Below are 25,536 nucleotides of genomic sequence, written 5' to 3'. Positions count from 1 at the left end.
CAGATCTACGTTCGCATTGGAAGTTTTCTTGTCGGCAACATATTTGTGTGTGACTCAGTGACGCCGAGAGAGTGTCGGGTTTGAAACGTTTAAGGGACCCGAATTTAATTGGCTTACAGAAAGGTGATTATTGTCAAAGCTAAATCCTGTCATATCACAGCCCGTTACTGATACCCGCTTCTATGTACCGGAGCGACTCGGGATTTTCCCTGTCATTTCAGTAGCCCCATTTGTTTTGTTGATGAGTAGTATCGACGACTTTCTTTCCGATACAAAGCTGTTGCACGTCCACTAAGACCACATACATATATGAACAGTGTATTTCTAGCAGCCGATTGAAGCAAACTTCGTTAATTCCAAAACTTACATCAGCATATGAAGCTCGTCCTGCTTTTGCACACTCACTATTCGGCAGATCAAATAAAAAGTATTTAATATATTTCTTAAAAGTTTCCGACGTTGGACGCAAGCCGTCTTCATTAAACTCACGATGGCATGGTAGGCATTCTTCAGCTTTTGAATCTGTTGAAGAAACAGTAAGCAACAAAGTTCTTATCTAGGAATCGTATACTCAGGGTTTGGTCAAAAACTTACTGCTGGGACAGAAGGTATTATCTGTAGAGTTAATCTTACAACAGTCACTTATAGCTAGCCATTCAATATAATCGTCGATCCAAGATGATGCTGAGCGCGCCAGGTAGGTTCTGTATAAAAAATATTGAATTTAATACTATGGAATCAAAAAAGAGTGACTTTGCAGAAGTTCGCCGGAGCAAGATTAAATATTCTTCTAACACAACAAGCTACACGCGACTGTCTTTATATTTCAGTTAATTTTTCGGGCTCGCTGAAAACCTATTGTGTCCGTACCGCGTTATGTACTGAATGAGAAATGTGATTACAAGCACGGGTTTATCGTCAGGTCGAAGATTTCTGTCAGTGATAAAGGAGCTGAGTGTGGTAATCATAAGCTAATTTGCGAGCAACAGCTCGACAGTAACTCTATCTTGGGCAACTGCGTGTATCTTCCAGGGTTGTAAACCGCCTCGAACATCGAAGCGGTTCGGTTCAGTGGTTCGAACCACTCAGGTAAAACATGAACCGGTTCGTGAACCGGTTCGCGGCTAACACCGAACCGCCGAACCGGTTCGGTTCAAGTGGTTCAAACGTTTAATACTAAGATTTGATAGTCTACAAAATTTGAAATTCGTCACTTGGGATCTGTGTGCAACCAACCATCGATATGTACCTACTAAGCATACAAATAAAATACAGTTATTGAGATCAAATCGATGTATGTATTTATTTATAAAATTTATCAAAACGGTTTGTTGATTATTATAAAATGTAAGCAACGAAAATGGTAGAATGCATGACTGTACCTATATGGAGTATTTACAACGCTTATATTCTGCACATAAGAAAGTAGTCGTAGTTTTAAGAGAAGAAAAACTATTCAATTAGCTGCTTTCAATATACATATAAAACATACCGACTAAATTTAAGATGCGAGATTACTGCACAAACTAAAAGATATTCTTGGAAATGTAAATGTCTTCTTAGCTTTTCTTAGGCATTAAGCTTATAAATGTTGATATACGGTTATGTGAAAAATAATATGGTCTCCCTTTAAAACGGTATTGTTCCCAAATTATGTTTATTTATTATTTTTGAATAATTCCAATTTAAAATATCGTTTCAAATATAACATAAACTATATATATACATTTCAAAGCTTACACAAAGCTCCCAACAATTAATCAAATTTTCATCAGAGGGTGTCGCATTTTTTCCATACACCGCATGAACAAAATTTGTTTTTATATGGAAGATATGGGCAAAACCCTCGGGGAAAAAAATTAAAAAAAAATTAACGGTAATTTTCATCTACTTGAAACTTGCACACTATTACACTACAATTGAATGAGCTTCAAGACTGCACATTAGGGCGGGTCGATTTAAAAATCGCTCATTGCTCTGTGAAAATAAGTAACTTTGCCGAACGAACCGTACCTCCAAAACGAATTCTGATGTCCCCCTTTGGGTCAAACTTTTGGGTAGGGGAAATTTCAATTCTACCTGCTGTGTCTTATGGTGGCTTAAAAAAAACAACACAAGCAATTTTACGATCTGCAATTGTGTCACAGTGATACCTTCATTTTTTAAAACGGTTGAATAAAAAACCCACACAACTACGTTTACGACATGCAAATGCATCACAGTGATGCCTTGGTTTTAAAAGGGGGTTGTAAAAACGCTAATTTCTAATAATTTTTTTTAATTTCTTTTCTATTACTAAGATAAATTCATTTTTTCATTTACATATGTTCTGACTAAATAAATTTCTAAAGAGAAAAATAAACTCCAAAAAGAAAAAAACATAGGCATTTCAAAGTGGGATTTTTCAAAATTTGCCCCTGCGACTCAAAGGGGGGGGGGACATCAGAATTCGTTTTAGAGGTATGGTTCCTTCGGCAAAGTTTGTTATTTTGATCCCTAGAATATGATTTTCAAAGAGCAATGGGCGATTTTTTTGCCTCCCCACAAATCGACCCGGCCTACTGCACATTCAGAAAATTTCTAAAAACTGTTAATAAAAAGTTTCGAAAATTGATACAAATTTGATTAATTTAACTTAAAATTTTTTATAATTATACATATGGGGAATTCTTTATTAAATCAGCAAAACCCTGCCCATTTCAATATTGGGAAACAAATTTTTTTGAGCACACGAAAAAATTCGTCAAGAAGTGTAGTTTTTTATGCCGTTTGGTGTTTTGTAAAAATAAAGTTTTCTGAAAAAAAAAAAAACTGTCTAAAGTGGGGCGTCTCGCAAAAAAGTGCCATTTTTTAGTCAAAAATGATCGAAAAAAATATAATTCCCCAATAATAATGACCACATTACATATTAGAAATATTATGGGGGTCGTTAAACAAGAATCCGATGTCAAATTTCAAATTCGCTATTTTTTTTTTTGGGCGAATGTCTTCTATACATTTACATGGTGTATTTGTGTTTATTTTTCCGACTGTCTTTAATTAATTATTTAATTCTCTTTCCAAAAATCACGTTTGCATAAAGTGTCAACCCCGCATGGATAAATGGAAGGCTATCCAAAAATGTCTCTCATAGAAAATATTCGGCATGATTTTTTTGATTTCCAGCGAGTTACTCGCCACAAAATAACGAGTGACGGCTCTTATTATCAAAGAGGATAGATATAATAAGAGCCGTCATTCGTTATTTTTTTTAGGTATTTACTCGATATAAACTGTGAGGTAGTTGCTACTTTTATTTTGTGAGTGACATTTTTGAATTGCCTCCCATTTATCCATGCGGGGTTGACACTTTATGCAAACGTGATTTTTGGAAAGAGAATTAAATAATTAATTAAATACAGTCGGAAAAATAAACACAAATACACCATGAAAATGTATAGAAGACATTTATAAACATCTCGCTAAAAAAAAGTAGCGACTATCTCACAGTTTACATTGAGCAAATGCCTAAATATAACGAGTGACGGCTCTTATTATATCTATCCTCTTTGCTTATTATATCTATCCTCTTTTGTATTTTCAAGCAATGTGGTGAATTAAATAAGTAAAGTGATTTTTGTTGAATCTTTATTTTGAACAGAACCGAACCATTTTTGTGGGGTGGTTTTCGGTTCGGTTTATGGAGTTAGGAAAAAAAAGACAGTTCGGTTCGTGGTTCGGTTCAAAACCCCAAAAAGCGGGTGGTTCGGTTCATGAACTGGTTCGGTTCGAACCGGTTTTCAGCCCTGGTACTTTCTTCGAGGCCAGAGACTTATGCGTATCTTGGCTGCGATAAAATAATGATCAATATTTGAAGTGGAGTGGAGTGCGCACTCAGCCCAATTCTGTTGATCATGACGTGATCGAATTGGTTTCATGATTTTTGATTAGGTGACCGCTAAGTAGCTTAATGTGTCTTTTTATGCTATGGTCCTGCTCACAATCATATTCTGATCCGCGGCAAATTAAGTCAACCTCAACTCTTTGAGAGATGTTACATCGGTCAGGTTTGTCGGTCAATTTGTCGACTGCAAGAGCAAATACCCTTCCTTTCCTTATAAATTATAGCTTTTCACATAAAGAACTGTTATCCACATTGGTCACATCATCTATATTGAAAAACCTACATTTGATGCGAATCGCAGCGAGAATGTCATTCACAGCCGTGATCGACATGCGACGGAGTATTTTGCCCAACCGTGGCATCGTTTTGCGCTTACCTTATCCTATGCCTACTATGATTGGTCGCACAAGGCCCTATTGTCCTTCCACCTTGCTTCATCTTTCACGTTCGCCTTTCGAAAGACATCAACAAGTCTGAAATCTGTACCTCCTCTTAAAATCATATTTTTAAGTTTTGGAACTAGGCTCTTAGAGTCGTAATAAATAAATAAATAAAAACGTCCGTATATTCCAGGTATATACACTGAAATCATAGTGTTTAAAAAGTGTGACGTGCTCGTTATCAGGGGCCTACTATTTCGCAAGCCCAGCCCACAGCTTGGGTACGAGATAAGCACTACTCAGGTACAACCTTATAGTATACACCTAAAAATTGAAACAGGTCTGGTACAAACGATGTACTTACATATCTGGATAGCGTGACTGCTGATAGAGCTTAACCGCCAAAGAATCATTATTGCACTCAACACCACCGCAAATAACATTTTGATGCTCTCGTAATGTAAAATTCAAACCAGGCTTGAGAACCCAATATACTGGCGCGCCCATCGAAAGAAGTTCAGTCATATAACGAAAATATTTAACGACATGAGAATCGGTGGGCATAGATAATTCTTGATCCAAGCCAATCTCTATGGAAGGTGCCACCATTAGCGATAAACAGGTGATTATCGTGAATGCAATCAGAACAACAACTTTGACTGGTCTGTAAAGAGTTTTAACGGCAAAACAACGTTTTTATTTGGCTGAGCAAAGTTATATTCAAACTTACTTGTGGAGTAAAAATGGTGCATAAACGCCTTTGAATACTTTTTCCAATAAACTCAAATCTTGGCCATCATTTAATTCAATTTTTTGCGATGTTTTAAAGCAAACAAAAAGATCGTAACGTCCAGACTCTGCACGACGTTCGTCCAAAGCCATTAAAGCGACAAAAGCTGTGAGTTGGAAGAAGAAGTTAAAAAGAATTGCTGCAGCAGCATACATAGCGAATGTCTTCACAGCTGGCATATCCGAGATGGAACCTGTACACAAATGGAATATTGACATAAAAAATAAGAAAGACGTTTGTTCAGCAACCCAAATGACCTAAATATGATAATCTTACCAATAGCAAAGCAGGCGAATTCTGAACTTGCAGTTTGTAAAATCGACGGTCCAACACGTCCCAATGCCACACCAATTGCCTCAGCTACATTTTTATGCTTTTTACGATCTAAACGATTGTAGGCATGTACGGTGATAAAAATATTATCTACACCAACTGCCAATATTAGAAAAGGAATCACTTCAACAGCTAACATTGTGGTCGTCACTCTCAAGTAACTCCAAAAGCCTAAACTACAAACAACCGATGCCATTACAATAATAATGCCAGCAATGCCAAGCACAATCTTTGATTGACGCAAGAAACCAGCACAGCTGCGTATTTTTCCTAACGCTATAGTGACATAGACAAACATGACGGCATAACTGACTATAACGGTAACTGCTTCACCTTCTGAAAGTTCAACAATTGCATCTTGTATGGATCTCTCAGCCGAATATGCGATTTCCATTTTATCGCTCGTATAATTTTTTAGCAAATTTATGAAGACTTTTTCCCATTCCATATTAGGTTTGAGTAGCTCTTGAGTACGCTGATTTTTGCCCAGAAATGTTAATACTAAACCAGTGGCAAGTAGATAGTCAGGTTCTTCACCTGCTGATACTTTTGGCATACCGCCTACAGCTATGCCTGGTTCAATGGGACCAGCAAACGGTGCTAAACATGATTCCGATAATGGTACTCTGTGGAGAAAAAGAGTGGTAATGGGCATATAAATAGCTGAATATCGCGACTTTAATGAAAGTGATTATTTGTCTTTACGGCTTTATTATTAATCATAACAATTTAGCGCTGAATCCAAGCTAAAGGGATTTGAGGATGCTTTAGATTAAGGGGCTGACCTATTCTAAACAAAATTATTATGGTGAGAATCTTTTCTTTTCTGAACAAAAACTAGGGACAGACCTATTACAAAAGATCTCATTTATGGCTCGATTTGCTTTAGATTTGGTACAGGCGTTCCTCTTAGAAAAGTTTAATATATGGGACACTTTCTTTCCACAAAGTGGTCCAGAATGGTGACATTTGTTTAAAATTGATTACTAAGGCGATATTTTGGTAACTTTATCACTCAAAATGGGACGAACTAATTTGAAAATTCATAGCTGCGTTAGTTTCGTTAGGTTTCGTAAATGGTTAATAAGTGGCTTTATTTCCAAACGTTGACCCATTTCTGAGATATAGACCAAATGTGCATGAAATGTGTTAATCGGGGTTAAACATCGGGAGGTGGTTAAGATGAAGAGCGAAAGGGAAAAGGCGATGGGCTGAAAAAAAAGGAAAGAGAGAGTTTGGAGATGCAATTGTAGACCGAGAGAAAAAATTTTCGAAAATTGGAAGGGGGAGGTCCCATTACCCCTTCGAACAATTACTTTTTAACAATTTTTAAGCCTTATATCTTTAAGTATACTAACCTTCACCAATATTACAAACTCAATAGGTCAAATAAATCGAGGGCTTACAAAGTGAATAGCGACTCCCTTCGGAAAATCAGAAGATCAGCATACTTTTTCTTATTTTTGTGTAGGTCAATTATGATTTACATTTTGAAAACTTTTCTGCAAGCAACCAATTTCAAAACCGGTAGTTCAACACACATGTCTTTTTAAATTATATATTTTTATACAAGGAACCAATTTCGAAACCGGTAATTCGCCGCTTTTTCGTACAAATTTTCACGTTTTTTACTATGCCCCGAAGGCTTTGGGGAGTGTTATCGATGTGATGGTCCTTTGCCGGATACAGATCTGGTACGCTCGGGTAACACAGCACCATTAAGGTGCTAGCCCGATAATCTCGGGAACGATTTATATGGCCACATTAAACTTTCAGGCCATCCCTCCATGTGGAGCTTGGGTCGCCGTAGCCTCGTCTGTTAGTGAAACAGGGTTCGCCACGGATAGGTGAGGTTGACAATTGGGTTTGGAGAAGCTATATATTGCGCTGGCAACCACTTGAGAGAGTTGCGCTACACAAAAAACCACGCATCAGTAAACATCAATTAAATGGATGCAACGTTGATACTGAGAGCGTCGAAGATTATTATAAAATAAATAAATGTAAGGCGTGGTAACCTCCGGAGAGATCTAAGGCCGAGCTTCTCTTCCAATTTGCATCGTGCTCCTCTTGATTTTCCCTACAAATTGGCCGGACGGGACCTACATGTTGTATGCCGACTCCGAACGGCATCTGCAAGGCAGATGAGTTTTCACTGAGAGCTTTTAATGGAAGAAATACACCCGGAGCGCTTACCAAACACTGCCGAGGGGCGACCCACCTTAGACAAAATTTCTTCTTATTGAAAAACCCTATTTCTAAAATTTTTGATGTTGCTTTGCCCGAGGTGTGAACCCAGGGCATACGGTGTGGTAGGCGGAGCACTACGGTGGCCGCCATTATTATAGAATCGCATTCCTTGATGCATTCATAACTCATATCCAGAGCCGTTACATGAAACACCAATCAATTTTTCAAAATTTCCGTGTTTTGTTTCCCGAAAGTGAATACAACGCTGAAAAGTGCAATAAACTGCATGAATTTTATGAAAGTGTTATGAATTGTTCCAAAACTGAGTTTGCAATGGAAGTCAAAATTTGGAGGATCGAGACGATGGTCAGAATTTTAAAAGCGTGTTGATGCACTTGAAGTGGGTAAAATTTTGTTGATTACCTACAAAATTTTTATGCTATATTTCTTATTTATTTTATTTTTTCAGATGAGGAATCCAAATGCTTTCGAACATGTAAATAAGATATTGCGCATATTAGCCGTTCTACCAGTTTCGACAGCAAAACCAGAACGCATATTTTCTGCCTTCAAAAGGTTTAAATCATATTTGCGGAGTACAATCAGTCAAGAACGTTTGAATGGACTCGCTTCATTGAATATCCATATTGATATACCACTCTCTGTAAACGAAGTACTAGAAGAGTTTTTCAAAAAAACCTAGGCGATTGTTGGGAAATAGTTATGGGAAAAGTTAGTTTCTTAATGCTGTATGTGTTTAAATCTTGAATATACAGCCATATTTTACTGACCGTTTTTGGCTACGACCCAATTTTCATGTCGTAAAAAAGGTACGAAAAATACCTCACATCTACACCATCTTCTTCAATTTTGTAATTATCAACCTTGAGATGCCCATTTTACAAGCTGAAGCAAATTTAAAGTATTTTTCGTACCTTTTTTACGACATGAAAATTGGTTAGTACCCAAAATCGGCCAGTGCTGATATTCTTAATAAAAGTGCATATGTTAATTTATTTAAGTTTTACCGGTAACACCGTCATTTTAACTTTGAAACTTTCTATCAACATCTTCCGTAAATACGCCACTGCTTCGGAGGTTATCGCGCCTTACATTTATTTATATACTTAATTCCCGTATTTTCTTCACCCCTGAGATATCTCTTAATTTAACTTAAAAATTTAATGATTTTTTCTTTAAATTCGAAAAGAACTATTATACTATTCTCGCAAGCGTGCTTATCAGGTTACCAGTTCATTTAGTTCAGAAATTATTTATGTAACTTGATAGGCAGGCTAACGTGAATAGCCCATATATTATATTTTCTTCCAGCGGACGGGGACGGATAAGTAATAATATAAATAACATAATTAAATAACCAAAACCTTGTAACGTAGGAAGATTGAGTGCACATATTTTCCATAGCAGGAAATATTTCTATTTATAATCTTAATCGTATCAATAAATAGTTATAACTCAATATAAATTTTCTCCTAAATCAATAATTTTTGGTATCTGGCTCATACCGATCGAGATCTAAACAATTTTGGAAAAACGAGCAGTGGTGCTCTCCTTCTCCTCCCGCCATCTGCACTCCTTCACGTTTTTATTAGCACGCTTTGATTAGCTTTACCTGTATGATTGTGTGTAACTCTTCATTCGCTTCAAAGTGCTTATTAACTTGCTTTTATAATTAACTTCAACTTATTTGTGATCCCGTCAGTGTCATATCTAGATCCTTCCGGGATCATTTCTGGATGGTTTTTGGGATCCGTCCGGGATCGCGTCGGGGTCATTTCGTGACTTTTTCGGGCATATTTCGGGATCATTTCTGCATAGTTTTCGGGATCCTTCCGGGATTATTCCGGGATAATTTCTGAATGTTTTTCGGAATCCCGTGTGGGTCATTCCGGGACTATCTCGGGATCATTTCGAGATCCGTCCGTCATCCCGCCGATGTAATTTCGGGAATTTTTCTGGATTATTTCGGGATAATTTGCGTACCCTTCAGATCACTGGATGGTTTTCGCGATCCGTCCGGCATCCCATTGAGATCATTTCGGGACTATTTCGATTCCTGGATCATTTGGGGATCCTTCCGGTATCATTTCTGTATGACTTCCGGGATCTCGTCAGGGTCATTTCGGGATTATTTGTGGTTCCTTCTGGGATCATTTCTGGATGGGTTTTGGGAGTTTGTTAGGGTCATTTCGGTACTTTTTCGATACTATTTCGGGATGATTTTGGGACCCTTCCGGCATATTTTCTGGATGATTTTCGCGATCCGTCCAGGATCCCGCCAGGGCCATTTCGTGACTTTTTCTGGACTATTTCAAGATCATATAAGGACCCTTCTGATATCATTTCCGGATCCGTCCGAAATCCCATCAGGGTCATTCCAAATAATTTTTGGAACTATTCCGGGATCATTTGGAGATCCTTCCGGTGGCATTTCTGAATGGCTTTAGGGATCGCGTCGGGATTATTTCGGCACTTTTTCGGGATGATTTGGGGTTCTTCCGCCATCATTTCTGGATGGTTTTCGGAATCCGGCATGGATCCCGTCGGGGTTATTTAGTGACTTTTTCAAAATTTTAGAAACAAGTTTTTCAATTAGAAGAAAATTTTTCTAAGCGGGGTTGCCCCTCGGTAGTGTTTGGCAAGCACTCCGAGTGTATTTCTGCCATGAAAAGCTGTCAGTGAAAACTCATCTGCCTTGCAGATGCCTTTCGGAGTCGGCATAAAACAAGTAGGTCCTCTCCGCCAATTTGTAGGAAAAATTAAAAGAAGCACTACGCAAATCGCAAGAGAAGCTCGGCTCAAAATATCTTCTGACGTTATCACGCCTTACATTTATTTATTTAATTCTCGTATTTTCATTTAAAATTTTTTAGCTAATTGATGTTTTGCTCCTTTTTTTTCTATGAATAGTAATTTCTTCACCCCTATGATATCACTTAATCTAATATATAAAATTCTTATGTCACGGTGTTAGAGGCTTAACTCCTCCGAAACGGCTGAACCGATTCTCATGAAATTTTGTGAGCATATTGGGTATGTCTGAGAATCGGCCAACGTCTACCCTTTTTTCGCTACGTGCCTAGGGTCTTGAGACCAAAACGTGGACCCGAGTACCCTTACAATGTGTTTATATAATATGGATATCAACTGAAAGCTGTTGATGAGTGCTATAGTACAGGATAATTTTCATACAACTGCGAGGCTAGGGTCTCGAGATATAGCCCAAAACGTCGAACCGGGTACCCCTAAAATATGTTTATACAATATGGATGTCAAATGAAAGCTGTTGATGAGTCCTATAGTACAGGATAATTTTAATACCCCTGGGTGACTAGGGTCTCGAGATATAGCCCAAAACGTGGACCTGGGTACCCCTAGAATGTGTTTGTACAATAGGATATCAAATGAAAGATGTTGATGAGTGCTATAGTACAGGATAATTTTCATACAACTGGGAGGCTATGGTCTCGAGATATAGCCCAAAACGTCGACCCGGGTACCCCTAGAATTTGTTTATACAATATGGATATCAAATGAAAGCTGTTGGTGAGTGCTATAGTGCAGGATAATTTTAATAGCCCTGGGTGACTAGGGTCTCGATATATAGGCCAAAACGTGGACCTGGGTACCCCTAGAATGTGTTTATACAATATGGATATCAAATGAAAGCTGTTGATGGGTGCTATAGTACAGGATAATTTTCATACAACTGGGAGGCTAGGGTCTCGAGATATAGCCGAAAACGTCTACCCGGGTACCCCTAGAATGTGTTTATACAATATGGACATCAAATGAAAGCTGTTAATGAGTGCTATATTACAGGATACTTTTCATACAACTGGGAGGCTAGGGCCTCGAGATATAGCCCAAAACGTGGGCCCAGGCACCCCTAGAATGTGTTTATACAATATGGATATCAACTGAAAGCTGTTGATGAGTGCTATAGTACAGGATAATTTTCATACAACTGGGAGGCAAGGGTCTCGAGATATAGCTAAAACGTGGACCCGGGTACCCCTAGACTGTGTTTATACAATATGGATGTCAAATGACAGCTGTTGATGAGTGCTATAGTACAGGATAATTTTCATGCAACTGGGAGGCTAGGGCCCGAGATATAGCCCCAAACGTGGACCCGGGTACCCCTAGAATGTGTTCATACAATACGGATATCAAATGAAAGCTGTTGATGAGGGCTATAGTACAGGATAATTTTCATACAACTGGGAGGCTAGGGTCTCGAGATATAGCCCAAAACGTGTACCCGGGTACCCCTAGAATGTGTTTATACAATATGGATATCAAATGAAAGCTGTTGATGAGTGCTTTAGTGCAGAGTAAGTTTTACACTGCTTGGTGACTACGGTCTCGAGTTATAGACCAAAACATGGACCCGGATATCCTTAGAATGTGTGTGTATTATGGATATCAAATAAAAGCTGTTGATGAGAGCTCTAAAGTTCATTGTGATATTCGATTTAGTCGCATCAACCTGGCATGCGAAGCCGAAATAAAGACAAGAATTAATAATACCCACATACCTATTTACATACGTCCTCATCGATTTGCTTAAATTTCGTATATAAATTTGCCTATATTAGTATTTACGATGCTTTTTTCCGGGAAGTATACCAGAGACGGACTGAGACTGGGATTAGGACTAGAACTGGGACTGAGACTGAGACTCGGAATGGGACTGGAACAAAATACTTACCACCGTGTGGGGCTGGCAATAAGAGATGAAGAAGGAAGAGAAAAACTTGAGAGAAGAGAAAAGAGAGAAGGAGACTGAGAAAGAGATAGAATGAAACGAATACGAATGTATGTAGGTATAGATCGAGTTGCGCCCTAATATAAAAAGAGTTGGGTTTGGCGGTTATTCCTTTAGTATTATTTTATGTTATCGTTAGGGTTTGTATTTTTGGATACGTCTGGGGGAACCGGAAAAAGCTTATTAAAATGTATGCAGATAAGCCAAATTTAGGGCAGAACAACATCTGCCGGGTCTGCTAGTCTATATATATAAAATTCAAATTATGTATGTACATATGTAGGTAGGTGTAGATCGAGTTGCGTCCTAAACGGATCGACCGATCACAACCAAATTTGCGCAACCCACTAGAAACTTTCCAAAGACGGTCATAGGCCATAAATAATATCGATATATAGAAGGGCCGTGGCACCTCCCATGCAAAATGAATATTTGGTACTACATAGCTCTGAAGGTATTCATACTAGCACATTGAAATTCAGTAAGGAGGTATATGAGGTCAATCCCTAACGCCCGCAAGAAAATGTGGGGTGGGGGATAAGGGGGCGTGACACCTCCCATATAAATGAAATTTATCATACTGCATATCTCTAGATGTAGTGATAATAGGATAATGAAAATTGGTAAGGAGCTATACGAGGTTAAGTCCTAACACCTCCAGTAAAATGTGGAATTGGGAAAAGGGGGCGTGACACCTTCCCTATAAATGGGATTTTTCAGAACTATGGCTGCCGTACAAACTTGGTTCATTATAACAGCTAAAGTTTGACTACAGAGTTCTTTGGCTGTTATTCCTTTTGGATGTTTAGTAATCTTCCGCCGTTAAAATTTTTTTGTTAACTTCAGCCTATCCGAGTCTTCTATCTTCTATATATATAAAATTCAAATTATGTATGTAGGTATAGATCGAGTTGCGCCCTAATATAAAAAGAGTTGGGTTTGGCGGTTATTCCTTTAGTATTATTTTGTGTTATCGTTAGGGTTGGTATTTTTGGATACGTCTGGGGGAACCGGAAAATAATCATTTCTGTTTAATTTGATATTAATTGATGTAAGACCAAAAATAGAAATCACTATGGCAGTTGCTTTCTCAGATACCGCGGATACCCTTTTTGTGGTGGACGTACAAATCCGCATTTAAATGACCACTGTCTGCAAATATATGATACACCGATGTGCAACATAGGCAAACGGTCAGGCCAAAGTGAGGGTGTGCGATGTGTGCACCATGACTCATAAACAGTCGCTGCAAGTTTTAGACCGAACCCTTAAGAATTTAAGGTACAATGATCATCCCAAAGGTGGTGCTTTCCTGTTACTTGCTGGAACAGCCGCAGTTGAAGTAAATGCGTGCTTTTTCGTCTATAGACAGCTTCACGTACAAAAATTTACTCTTTTTAGAAATATGAGAGGGCATTTTGGCGAAAACACTTCAGCGGCAGCTTTTGCTAAACAACTTATTGAAATTAATTATGGCAAAATTCCCATTTCTTCACTAACAGATTTGATTTCTTTTCCCGCAAGTTTTTGAGAAATTAGGACATCACCTGAAGCCTGAAGCTTTAATAGCTAATTTTTCTTCCAAATATTGAATATCTTTACAAACTATAAATGGTTTTGAGAAAAGGCATTTTAGGCACGCTAAAATGAGGAAGATAACTTATCACTCTATTAACACATTCGTGGAAGAGTCCCAAGCTGTGCATATCCGATTGAGTTTATTTGCTCTTTTGAGCCATCAGAAATTTCTCCTCATCGATTGATCCTTAAAAAATGGCCCATAATATCATAATATTTATGCTTCGTTATTTCGATTCTCAGCGCTTCACAAAACTTTTACGAATGTCATTGAAGCAATCCATTTTATCGGAAAAAAGCAAAAAAGTTTAACCAAGGATTCTATTGATACCGATAGATTTGTCTTTTCAATTTTAAATGCCTCAAATTTCCTATTAGGTTAGCTTTCGCATTGTCTATGAATAAAGCTCAAGGACAGTCGTTAGCTATAGTAGGAGTCAATCTTGCCAATTCATGTTTCACCCATGGCCAATTATACGTAGCCTACTCCAGAGTTGGCTCATCGAAAAATCTTTTTATTTATACTCCAAAAAATATTGTATATCCTATGGTTTTCAGCAGTACCTAAATTCACCTTAAAATTTGTGTTATTTATTTTACATATTTTTATAGAAACGTGGGGTTAAACCCACGGGGATAAGCTAGTTTAACTTAAAAGTTAAATGTTTTTTTCTTTAAATTCGAAAAAAACTGTATTGTACTATTCATGTAATCGTTCTTATCAGATTATCAGCTCATTTAGTTCAGGAATTATTTTTAAACATATAACTTGATAATCAGGCCAACGTGAATAGCCTATATATCATATTTTATCCTAGCGGACGGGTACGGGTAAAGGTTAGTATTTAATAATATAAATAACATAACTGAATATCGAAAACCTTGTAAAAAAAAAAATAAGAAACTCAGCGTTCGTATTAGTTTTCGTCAGCCATAAATAAAAACTGCTACTTTTTGTCAGACCTTAAAAATTCAGTGCTAGTTTTCGTATAGCACGTCAGTGTGACTACACAGTAGCAAAAAAACAAATTTTTTCGCTGAAAAGGTTTTATTTTCCTTTAGACAAAAGATAACTAGAAGAATGAAATTCTCTTGAAATTTTTTCTTTTAACTACAAACAAGGAGAAGTTGAATTGGCAAACAACACCTTAAATCAACTTAAAACACCAATACTTTCTTCTAATTAGAACTTTTTATTGCTAACAATGATAACAATGATATTTTAATTGAAGTACGAAAAAGCAGCTCATTAAATTTAAGCATATTTACACGTAAGAATAACACCTTTATAAAAATGATTTTGTATCCTTGCTGTGTTTCTATACTCTAATTAAAATATCATTGTCAACAATAATACGTTCTAATTCGAAGAACATAATGATTTCTTCAGTTGGTTTAAGATATTGGTTGCCAATTCAACTTCCATGTTTGTAGATATAAAAAAAATTTTTAACAAAATTTATTTCTTTTAGTTATCTTTTGTCTACAGAAAAACCTATTCCGTGAAAAGTAGGGTTGTTTTCCTAAGGCTCTCGCTATTAGGAGTGACATATCTCCCAGATATAGAAGCAGCAAATGGCAGGGGTTTTAGTAAACTTCCATTATTTGCCAAGAAGATGGATTTATTTTATAACGTAGGTCTTAGTTGTTGATAGAGGGTTTTTATTTTGGTCGTTAAACAATCTTCTGGTACCAATACGGACTTATTCAATCTATTTGAGGTTTTCAAGGACCGGCCAGTTCAACCTAACCTAGCTAAACTTTCCTATACCCCGCCTCTTAACTTTCTTTTTTAGACCCCTGCTGTATATAGGAGCTAATTCACTGAAACCGATTATTAGTCAGCTGAATCCATCTGTGCGTCCATCTGGTTGAAACATATTTCCAATTTCCTGCATATATCTTGGCATAATAATTTAAATCATCAGTATCGAAAAACAAAAATTAAGCAAATATTGCGATATCTTCAACAAATAATCCCGGTACACGGGATCATCTGGACCCAGAATTTATAAGGTATTTAAAATGAGCGACATCGGACGATTATCACGCCAGCTTTAACGGTTTTTCATTTCCTAAATGGAATTATAACAAGAAAAAGCAAAAAATTAAAATTTTTGCATATGGCCTTGGCACCGCCCCTTTTTAAACAAGCAATTTTCTATTTTTTGGGAGCCATAACTCGGAAGAAAAATTAATGAATCGTAGTAAGATTGAGTGCACATATTTTCCATAACAGGAAATATTTCTATTTATAATCTTAATCTTATCTAAAAATTGTTATAACTCAATATAAATTTTCTCCTAAATCAATAATTTTTGGTATCTGGCTCATACCGATCGAGATCTAAACAATTTTGGAAAAACGAGCAGTAGTGCTCTCCTTCTCCTCCCGCCATCTGCACTCCTTCAATTGTTTCTATTAGCTTCACCTCTATGTTTGTAACCCTTCATTCGCTTCAACGTGCCTGCTGCCTTATTAACATGATTTGATAATTAACTTCAACTTACTTGTTATCCCGTCACGGTCATATCGAGTTCCTCCGGGATCATTTGTGGATGGTTTTTGGGACCCGTCCGGGATCCAGTCGGGGTCATTTCGCGGCTTTTTATGGATTATTTCGGGATCATTTTAGGATCCTTCCGAGATCATTTCTGGATGGTTTCCGGGATTTTTCCGGGATCCCGGCGGGGTATTTTCGGAACTATTTTGGTATCATTTTGGGACCCTTCCGGGATCTTTTAAGCACCCTTCGAATCCGGTAGTTCAGCAAACATGCCTTTTTAAATTATGTGCTTTTATGGCCATAGATTTGCTACAAATTGTTTGTAATTAAAATTCGGTATGTTTTATCTTTAATATCCAACACAGCTTTTTCATTCTATTTTTTGATTTTTTTAAATGAATCCTGTAACGAACTATTATAAGTATAATTACACTTTTTGAAATATTTTAACCAACTAAATACCCAAAAAAATCTGCAATAGTTTCATATAAAAAATTTGCTTTGGTTTTAGCTAATTGTAATTTCCCACTCCTTTGTTCACCTCTCTGAAGTTGGCAAGACAACTTTTACGTGGAAAAAAAATTACCTATTGGGAAAATTGCCGTGAGTTAGCGTGCTACCCTCAGAAAACCACTTTAGAGACCAGTTAGGAAAATAGTCCTTGCACGTGAATTTGCCGTAAATTTTCCGTAGATAAGTGGCCAAAGTGAATCCATACTAGGTGGTGGCAAAGCGATTTCAACCAATTCGCCGTGCAGAAGAATGTCAAGTCAAAAGAAAATTTTCATTGATTTCGATTAACTGACATGTTGTAGTACAAGGCGTTGTATAGAAAATAATCAGGAAAAAGCTATCAGCTGTTGGGATAACAACACCTGGTACTAAATTCGCCTTGTAAGTGGCATATATCTTTATACTCAGTTGAGCAGAGCTCACAGAGTATATTAAGTTTGATTGGATAACGGTTGGTTGTACAGGTGTAAAGGAATCGAGATAGATATAGACTTCCATATATAAAAATCATCAGGATCGAAAAAAAATTTGATTGAGCCATGTCCGTCCGTCCCTTAACACGATAACTTGAGTAAATTTTGAGGTATCTTGCTAAAATTTGGTACGTAGGTTCCTGAGCACTCATCTCAGATCGCTATTTAAAATGAACGATATCGGACTATAACCACGCCCACTTTTTCGATATCGAAAATTTCGAAAAACCGAAAAAGTGCAATAATTCATTACCAAAGACAGATAAAGCGATGAAACTTGGTAGGTTTGTTGACACTTTTAAAAGAAGGTAATTTAAAATTTTTGGCAAGCTGTAATTTGGCAGTCGTTGAAGATATCATGATGAAATTTGGCAGGAACGATACTCCTATTACTATATGTACGCTCAATAAAAATTAGCAAAACGGAGAAGGACCACGCTTACTTTAAAAAAATTTTTTTTTAATGTAAAATTTTAACAAAAAATTTAATATCTTTACAGCATATAAGTAAATTATATCAACATTCGACTCCAGTAATGATATAGTGCAACAAAATACAAAAATAAAAGAAAATTTCAAAATGGGCGTGGCTCCGCCCTTTTTCATTTAATTTGTCTAGGATACTTTTAATGCCATAAGTCGAACAAAAATTTACCAATCCTTTTGAAATTTGGTAGGGGCATAGATTTTATGACGTTTTCGGTTGAAGCCACGCCCAGTTTTTATACACAGTCGTCCGTCTGTCCTTCCGCATGGCCGTTAACACGGTAACTAGAGCAAAAATCGACATATCTTTACTGAACTTAGTTCACGTACTTATCTGAACGCACTTTATCTTGGTATAAAAAATGAACGAAATCCGACTATGACCACGCCCACTTTTTCGATATCGAAAATTACGAAAAATTAAAAAATGCCATAATTCTATACCAAATACGAAAAAAAGGGATGAAACATGGTAATTGGATTGGTTTATTGACGCGAAATATAACTTTAGAAAAAACTTTGTAAAATGGTTGTGACACCTACCAAATTAAGTAGAAGAAAATGAAAAAGTTCTGTAGGGCGAAATAAAAAACCCTTGAAATCTTGGCAGAAATCCAACAGGTGATGTTCTGGGTCACCCTGGCCCACATTATGGTCGATATCTGGAAAACGCCTTCACATATACAACTACCACCACTCCCTTTTAAAACTCTCATTAATACCTTTAATTTGATACCAATATCGTACAAACACATTCTAGAGTCACCCCTGGTCCACCTTTATGGCGATATCTCGAAAAGGCGACCACCTATAGAACGAAGGCCCACTCCCTTTTAAAAATACTCATTAACATCTTTCATTTGATACCCATATCGTACAAACAAAGTCTAGAGTCACCCCTGGTCCACCTTTATTGCGATACCTCGAAAAGGCGTCCACCTATAGAACTAAGGCCCACTCCCTTTTAAAATACTCACTAACACCTTCCGTTTGATACCCATATTGTACAAACGTATTCTAGAGTCACCCCTGGTCCACCTTTATGGCGATATCTCGAAAAGGCGACCACGTATAGAACGAAGGCCCACTCCTTTTTAAAAATACTCATTAACACCTTTCATTTGATACCCATATCGTACAAAGTCTAGAGTTACCCCTGGTCCATCTTTATTGCGATACCTCGAAAAGGCGTCCACCTATAGAACTAAGGCCCACTCCCTTTTAAAATACTCACTAGCACCTTTCGTTTGATACCCATATTGTACAAACGTATTCTAGAGTCACCCCTGGTCCACCTTTATGGCGAAATTTCGAAACGGCGTCCACCTATAGAACTAAGGCCCACTCCCTTTTAAAATACTCATTAACACCTTTCGTTTGATGCCCATATTGTACAAACGCATTCTAGAGTCACCCCTGGTCCACCTTTATGGCGATATCTCGAAAAAGCGACCACTTATACAACTACCACCACTCTCTTTTAAAACCCTCATTAATACCTTTAATTTGATACCTATATCGTACAATCAAATTCTAGGGTCACCCCTGGTCCACCTTTATGGCGATATCTCGAAACGGCGTCCACCTAATGGAACTAAGGATTACTCCCTTTAAAAATACTCATTAACACCTCTCATTTGATACGCATATCGTACAAACATATTCTAGAGTCACCCCTGGTCCACCTTTATAGCTATATCTCGAGAAGGCGTCGACCTATAGAACTAAGGCCCACTCCCTTTTAAAATACTCACTAGCACCTTTCGTTTGATACCCATATTGTACAAACGTATTCTAGAGTCACCCCTGGTCCACCTTTATGGCGATATTTCGAAACGGCGTCCACCTATAGAACTAAGGCCCACTCCCTTTTAAAATACTCATTAACACCTTTCGTTTGATGCCCATATTGTACAAACGCATTCTAGAGTCACCCCTGGTCCACCTTTATGGCGATATCTCGAAAAAGCGACCACTTATACAACTACCACCACTCCCTTTTAAAACCCTCATTAATACCTTTAATTTGATACCTATATCGTACAATCAAATTCTAGGGTCACCCCTGGTCCACCTTTATGGCGATATCTCGAAACGGCGTCCACCTAATGGAACTAAGGATTACTCCCTTTTAAAATACTCATTAACACCTTTCATTTGATACGCATATCGTACAAACGCATTCTAGAGTCACCCCTGGTCCACCTTTATGGCGATATCTCGAAAAAGCGACCACTTATACAACTACCACCACTCCCTTTTAAAACCCTCATTAATACCTTTAATTTGATACCTATATCGTACAATCAAATTCTAGGGTCACCCCTGGTCCACCTTTATGGCGATATCTCGAAACGGCGTCCACCTAATGGAACTAAGGATTACTCCCTTTTAAAATACTCATTAATACCTTTCGTTTGATACCCATATCGTACAAACAAATTCTAGATTCCGCCCTGGTCCACCTTTAAGGCGATATCCCTAAATGGCGTCCGCCCATAGAACTATGGCCTACTCCCTCTTAAAATACTCTTTGATACCTTCCATTTGATACACATGTCATACAAACACATTCCAGGGTTACCCTAGGTTCATTTTCCTACATGGTGATTTTCCCTTATTTTGTGTCCATAGCTCTCAACTGAGTATGTAATGTTCGGTTACACCCGAACTTAGCCTTCCTTACTTGTTTTATACTCAGTTGAGCAGAGCTCACAGAGTATATTAACTTTGATTGGATAACGGTTGGTTGTACAGGTATAAAGGAATCGAGATAGATATAGACTTCCATATATCAAAATCATCAGTATCCAAAAAAAATTCGATTGAGCCATGTCCGTCCGTCCGTCTGACCGTTAACACGATAACTTGAGTTAATTTTGAGGTATCTTGATGAAATTTTGTATATAGGTTCCTGGGCACACATTTCAGATCGCTATTTAAAATGAACGATATCGGACAATAACCACGCCCACTTTTTCGATATCGAAAATTTCGAAAAATCGAAAAAGTGCGATAATTCATTACCAAATACAGATTAAGCGACAAAACTTGGTAGGTGATTTGAACTTATGACGCAGAATAGAAAACTAGTAAAATTTTGGACAATGGGCGTAGCACCGCCCACTTTTAAAAGAAGGTAATTTAGAAGTTTTGCAAGCTGTAATTTGGCAGTCGTTGAAGACATCATGATGAAATTTGGCAGGAACGTTACTCTTATTACTATATGTCTGCTTAATAAAAATTAGCAAAATCGGAGAACGACCACGCCCACTTTTTAAAAAAAATTTTTTTAAATTCAAATTTTAAAAGAAAAGTTAATATCTTTACAGTATATAAGTAAATTATGTCAACATTCAACTCCAGTAATGATATGTTGCAACAAAATACAAAAATAAAAGGAAATTTCAAAATGGGCGCGTCTCCGCCCTTTTTCATTTAATTTGTCTAGGATACTTTTAATGCCATAAGTCGAACAAAAATTGACCAATCATTGTGAAATTTGGTAGAGGCTTAGATTCTAGGACGGTAACTGTTTTCTGTGAAATGTGGCGAAACCGGTTGAAGCCACGCACAGTTTTTATACACAGTCGACCGTCTGTCCTTCCGCTCGGCCGTTAACACGATAACTTGAGCAAAAATCGATATATCTTTACTAAACTCAGTTCACGTACTTATCTGAACTCACTTTGTATTGGTGTAAGAAATGGCCGAAATCCGACTATGACCACGCCCACTTTTTCGATATCGAAAATTACGAAAAATGAAAAAAATGCCATAATTATATACCAAATACGAAAAAAGGGATGAAACATGGTAATTGTATTGGTCTATTGACGCAAAATATAACTTTAGAAAAAAACATGGTAAAATGGGTGTAACACCTACCATATTAAGTAGAAGAAAATGAAAAAGTTTTGCAGGACGAAATCAAAAGCCCTTGGAATTTTGGAAGGAATACTGTTCGTGGTATTACATATATAAATAAATTAGCCGTACCCGACAGATGATGTTCTGGATCACCCTGGTCCATATTTTGGTCGATATCTCGAAAACGCCTTCACATATACAACTAAGGGCCACTCCCTTTTAAAATCATCATTAATACTTTTAATTTGATACCCATATCGTACAAACAAATTCTAGAGTCACCCCTGGCCCACCTTTATGGCGAAATTTTGAAAAGGCGTCCACCTATAGAACTAAGGCCCACGCCCTTTTAGAATAATCATTAACACCTTTCATTTGATACCCATATTGTACAAACGCATTCTAGAGTCACCCCTGGTCCATCTTTATGGCAATATCTCGAAAAGGCATCCATCTATAGAACTTAGGCCCACGCCCTTTTAAAATACTCATTAATACCTTTCATTTGATACCCATATCGTACAAAATAAATTCTGGAGTCACCCCTGGTCCACCTTTATGGCGATATCTCGAAAAGGCGTCCACCTATAGAACTTAGGCCCACTCCCTTTTAAAATTATCATTAACATATTTCATTTGATACCCATATCGTACAAACAAATTCTAGAGTCAGGCCTGGTCCACCTTTATGGCGATATCCCTAAATGGCGTCCAGCTATAGAACTATGGCTCATTTCCTCTTAAAATACTCTTTAATACCTTCCATTTGACACACATGTCATACAAACACATTCCATGGTTACCCTAGGTCCTTTTTACAACATGGTGATTTTCCCTTACTTTGTTTCCACAGCTCTCAACTGAGTATTTAATGTTCGGTTACACCCGGACTTAGCCTTCCTTACTTGTTATTTATAATTTCGATGCCATATGAAAATGAATTATGAAAATTTTTTTTTCGAATTTAATAAAATATACCACTTAAAAAAAAATAAATGTAAGGCGCGATAACCTCCGAAAAGATCTAAGGCCGAGCTTCTCTTCCAATTTGCGTCGTGCTCCTCTTGATTTTTCCCTACAAATTGGCCGGACGGGACCTACATGTTTTATGCCGACTCCGAACGGCATCTGCAAGGCAGATGAGTTTCCACTGAGAGCTTTTCATGGCAGAAATACAATCGGAGCGCTTGCCAGACACTGCCGAGGGGCGACCCCGCTTAGAAAAATTTTCTTCTAATTGAAAAATCTTATTTCTAAAATTTTGATGTTGCTTTGCCCGGGAGTTGAACCCAGGGCATACGGAGTGATAGGCGGAGCACGCTACCATCACACCACGGTGGCCGCCAGTATACCCACTTATCTACGGTAAATTTACAGCAAATTCACGTGCAATAATTATTTTCCTAACTGGTCTCTAAGGTGGTTTTCTGATATTTTGGCCGCGGCAAATTTTTTCGCTTCACGGATAAAATACGGCAAAATCACGGCAATTAAGTATTTTTTTTTTTTCACGCAAAAGTTGTCTTGCCAGCTTGAGGGAGATCTTTTGTTCCATGAATATTAATTCCTTCACCCCTGTCATATCAATTAATTTAACTTAAAAACAAAATCAAATCAATTTAGTTATTTAGTTATTTTTTTCCTCTATTACAAAAATAAAATACATTAGACAAAAATAATTTTTAAACAGATAAGCAAGCTAATGTGCATAGCCCATATATTTTATTTTCTCCTTGCGTAGGGGCCGCGGGTAAAGGCTAGTATAAATATAGTTTGAAAACACAAGAACGAACACAAATATGGTGCCGTTTTAGTATCCACTTATATATTTGATATTGATAGCAGCGCAGCACAGATTTTCGTGTCTTCGCTATTAAGCACAACTCTTTTTGTACCGAGTTATTTAGCCACTTGAATAATTGCCGCTAGATGGGTCTAACTCTCCTTTGCGCGCCTAGCTAGACAGTTACAAACAAGCATACATACATATGTACAAGTGAATCTAATATAGGCGTGTTAAAATTTATTTATATATAAAGGATCTCTACGACTTTAAGACTAGAATAATAAACTATATCTTAGCAAAAAATAGTTTTGTGTCAACAATGATATTTCACTTAGCAAGTTTTATTGTAACAGGAAAATGGGAGACATTTTATTTTAATGGGCGGTGCCACACCCCTATTCCGATCATGCATTACACAGCATTTCTCAAAAAAAAATAAAATAAATCCTTCGCAACAAAATTCGAAAAAGTAACTTATCTTATAACTTTAAACGAGCAATTCTTGTATATTTGTATAGCCGAACGATCTCGGGAACGGCTCAACCGATTTAAATGAAATTTGGCACAGAGATAATGTATCACCTTCTGAGACTTTCTACCTGGGTGTTGCCACTCAGAATGTTTCACAAGGTTGTCACCTATCCGAAATTAAAAAAAAATTACATTAGATATTCCGATATGGGTATCAAACGAAAGATATTTGACTCCGCATTACAATAAGAATATTTTTGACTAGGGTTGCCATTTAGGGTTGCCACATATTCGAAATAAAAAAAAACACAAGCTACCAGATTGAAAAATGTTAAAAATTTTTCTAATTTTGATGGATTTCACATTAACGAATACGACTAAATTACTTTCATAGTTATTTTATATAAAAAAGAAAAAAAAAATGCCTTGGAAATATGTTAATACGAAATATCAGCCTAGAAATGACGTTTTTCGAGCTCCCGAAAATTGTTTTGGTGGAAGAAACATGGATCGAAGTATGCAAAGCAAGGGAATATAGCCTTCTTAAGTGTCCGTACGTTTGCTCAGAACATTTTGACAAAACATACACGTTTGTCAATTGCTTGCTCCAAGGCGGTCCTTAGAAACCGACACCGCAATTTCTTGATAGATAAAATTTTAAAATTTTTTTATTTATTGTATAAGTCAAGCGTTGCGCTTTAGGAGGGAATTGTTAAACCATTTTTTAGGGAGAACAATACCCTGTAGCTCTGTAGGTTATCCACTAGTTATGAGAGTATTTTTGCCCGTTGTACCAGCGGTCACATTGGGGCAGCCCCGCCTATACACATTCTGTGCCCTTTTAGCATTGAAATAGATGTGCAGTCTGTGGAGGTACACTTTTTATCAACATGCTTTGAGAAATATCTACTGCAGGGACCTGATAATAGGGCCATGCTATAATAACAGGATTTTTCGTGTATTTTTTTCTGTCTAGGGGTCAAGCTGCCATAAATTTATGCGTCATTAACCAATGTATAAGTCATTATCCACTATTTTTCAAAAAAATTGCATGTTTTACTGTATTCTCAATCGATATGTATGCACATAAATCGTGCTAAAGAATATCATTATTGTCTCAGATGACCATTGCGTTTTCATCCTAAAGAAAATTTTCATCCTAAAAAACCACAATTTCGCCTTAAATAGTAACGGTATGCCAACGCTTCTGGCAAAACAACAAACATTATGAAACTTCAAAAATCCCCAAATACGTCAAAAAATTTTGAGTGGAATTACCTTCTTGTTTGTATCATGATCGCATGTACCTAAATTAAAATTTTTTTGTCACACTTATGCTGCTACAATCAGAAAAATTGTATAGGCTGTCTTGTTTTGATTCAATATAGGAATACTACATATATGCTTATACTGTAGGCTGGAACTACCCATTTCAAATTTTTCTTTCCAGTTCATTTTGCGGTTAGGGTTTGATATGTTTTTGA

At 37.2% G+C, this 25,536-nt stretch overlaps 1 protein-coding gene across 1 annotated transcript in view; it reads right to left on the bottom strand.

Annotated features, from left to right (window-relative positions):
* The window catches only part of Npc1b (Niemann-Pick type C-1b), a 338,778-nt gene that overhangs the window by 4,057 nt on the left and 309,185 nt on the right, over positions 1–25,536 (bottom strand). Inside the window, exons 5-9 of the mRNA XM_067784866.1 lie at positions 5,330–6,012; positions 4,994–5,246; positions 4,628–4,927; positions 595–704; positions 368–522 (exon numbers count right to left, since the gene is read on the bottom strand). Coding sequence (XP_067640967.1) covers positions 368–522; positions 595–704; positions 4,628–4,927; positions 4,994–5,246; positions 5,330–6,012 — 1,501 coding nt within the window. The remainder of the gene's footprint in view (positions 1–367; positions 523–594; positions 705–4,627; positions 4,928–4,993; positions 5,247–5,329; positions 6,013–25,536) is intronic.

Source organism: Eurosta solidaginis, chromosome 4, assembly GCF_040869045.1.
Source record: "Eurosta solidaginis isolate ZX-2024a chromosome 4, ASM4086904v1, whole genome shotgun sequence".
In the NCBI taxonomy this organism is placed as follows: domain Eukaryota; kingdom Metazoa; phylum Arthropoda; class Insecta; order Diptera; family Tephritidae; genus Eurosta; species Eurosta solidaginis.
This window is presented reverse-complemented; position numbering and strand designations above follow the sequence as displayed.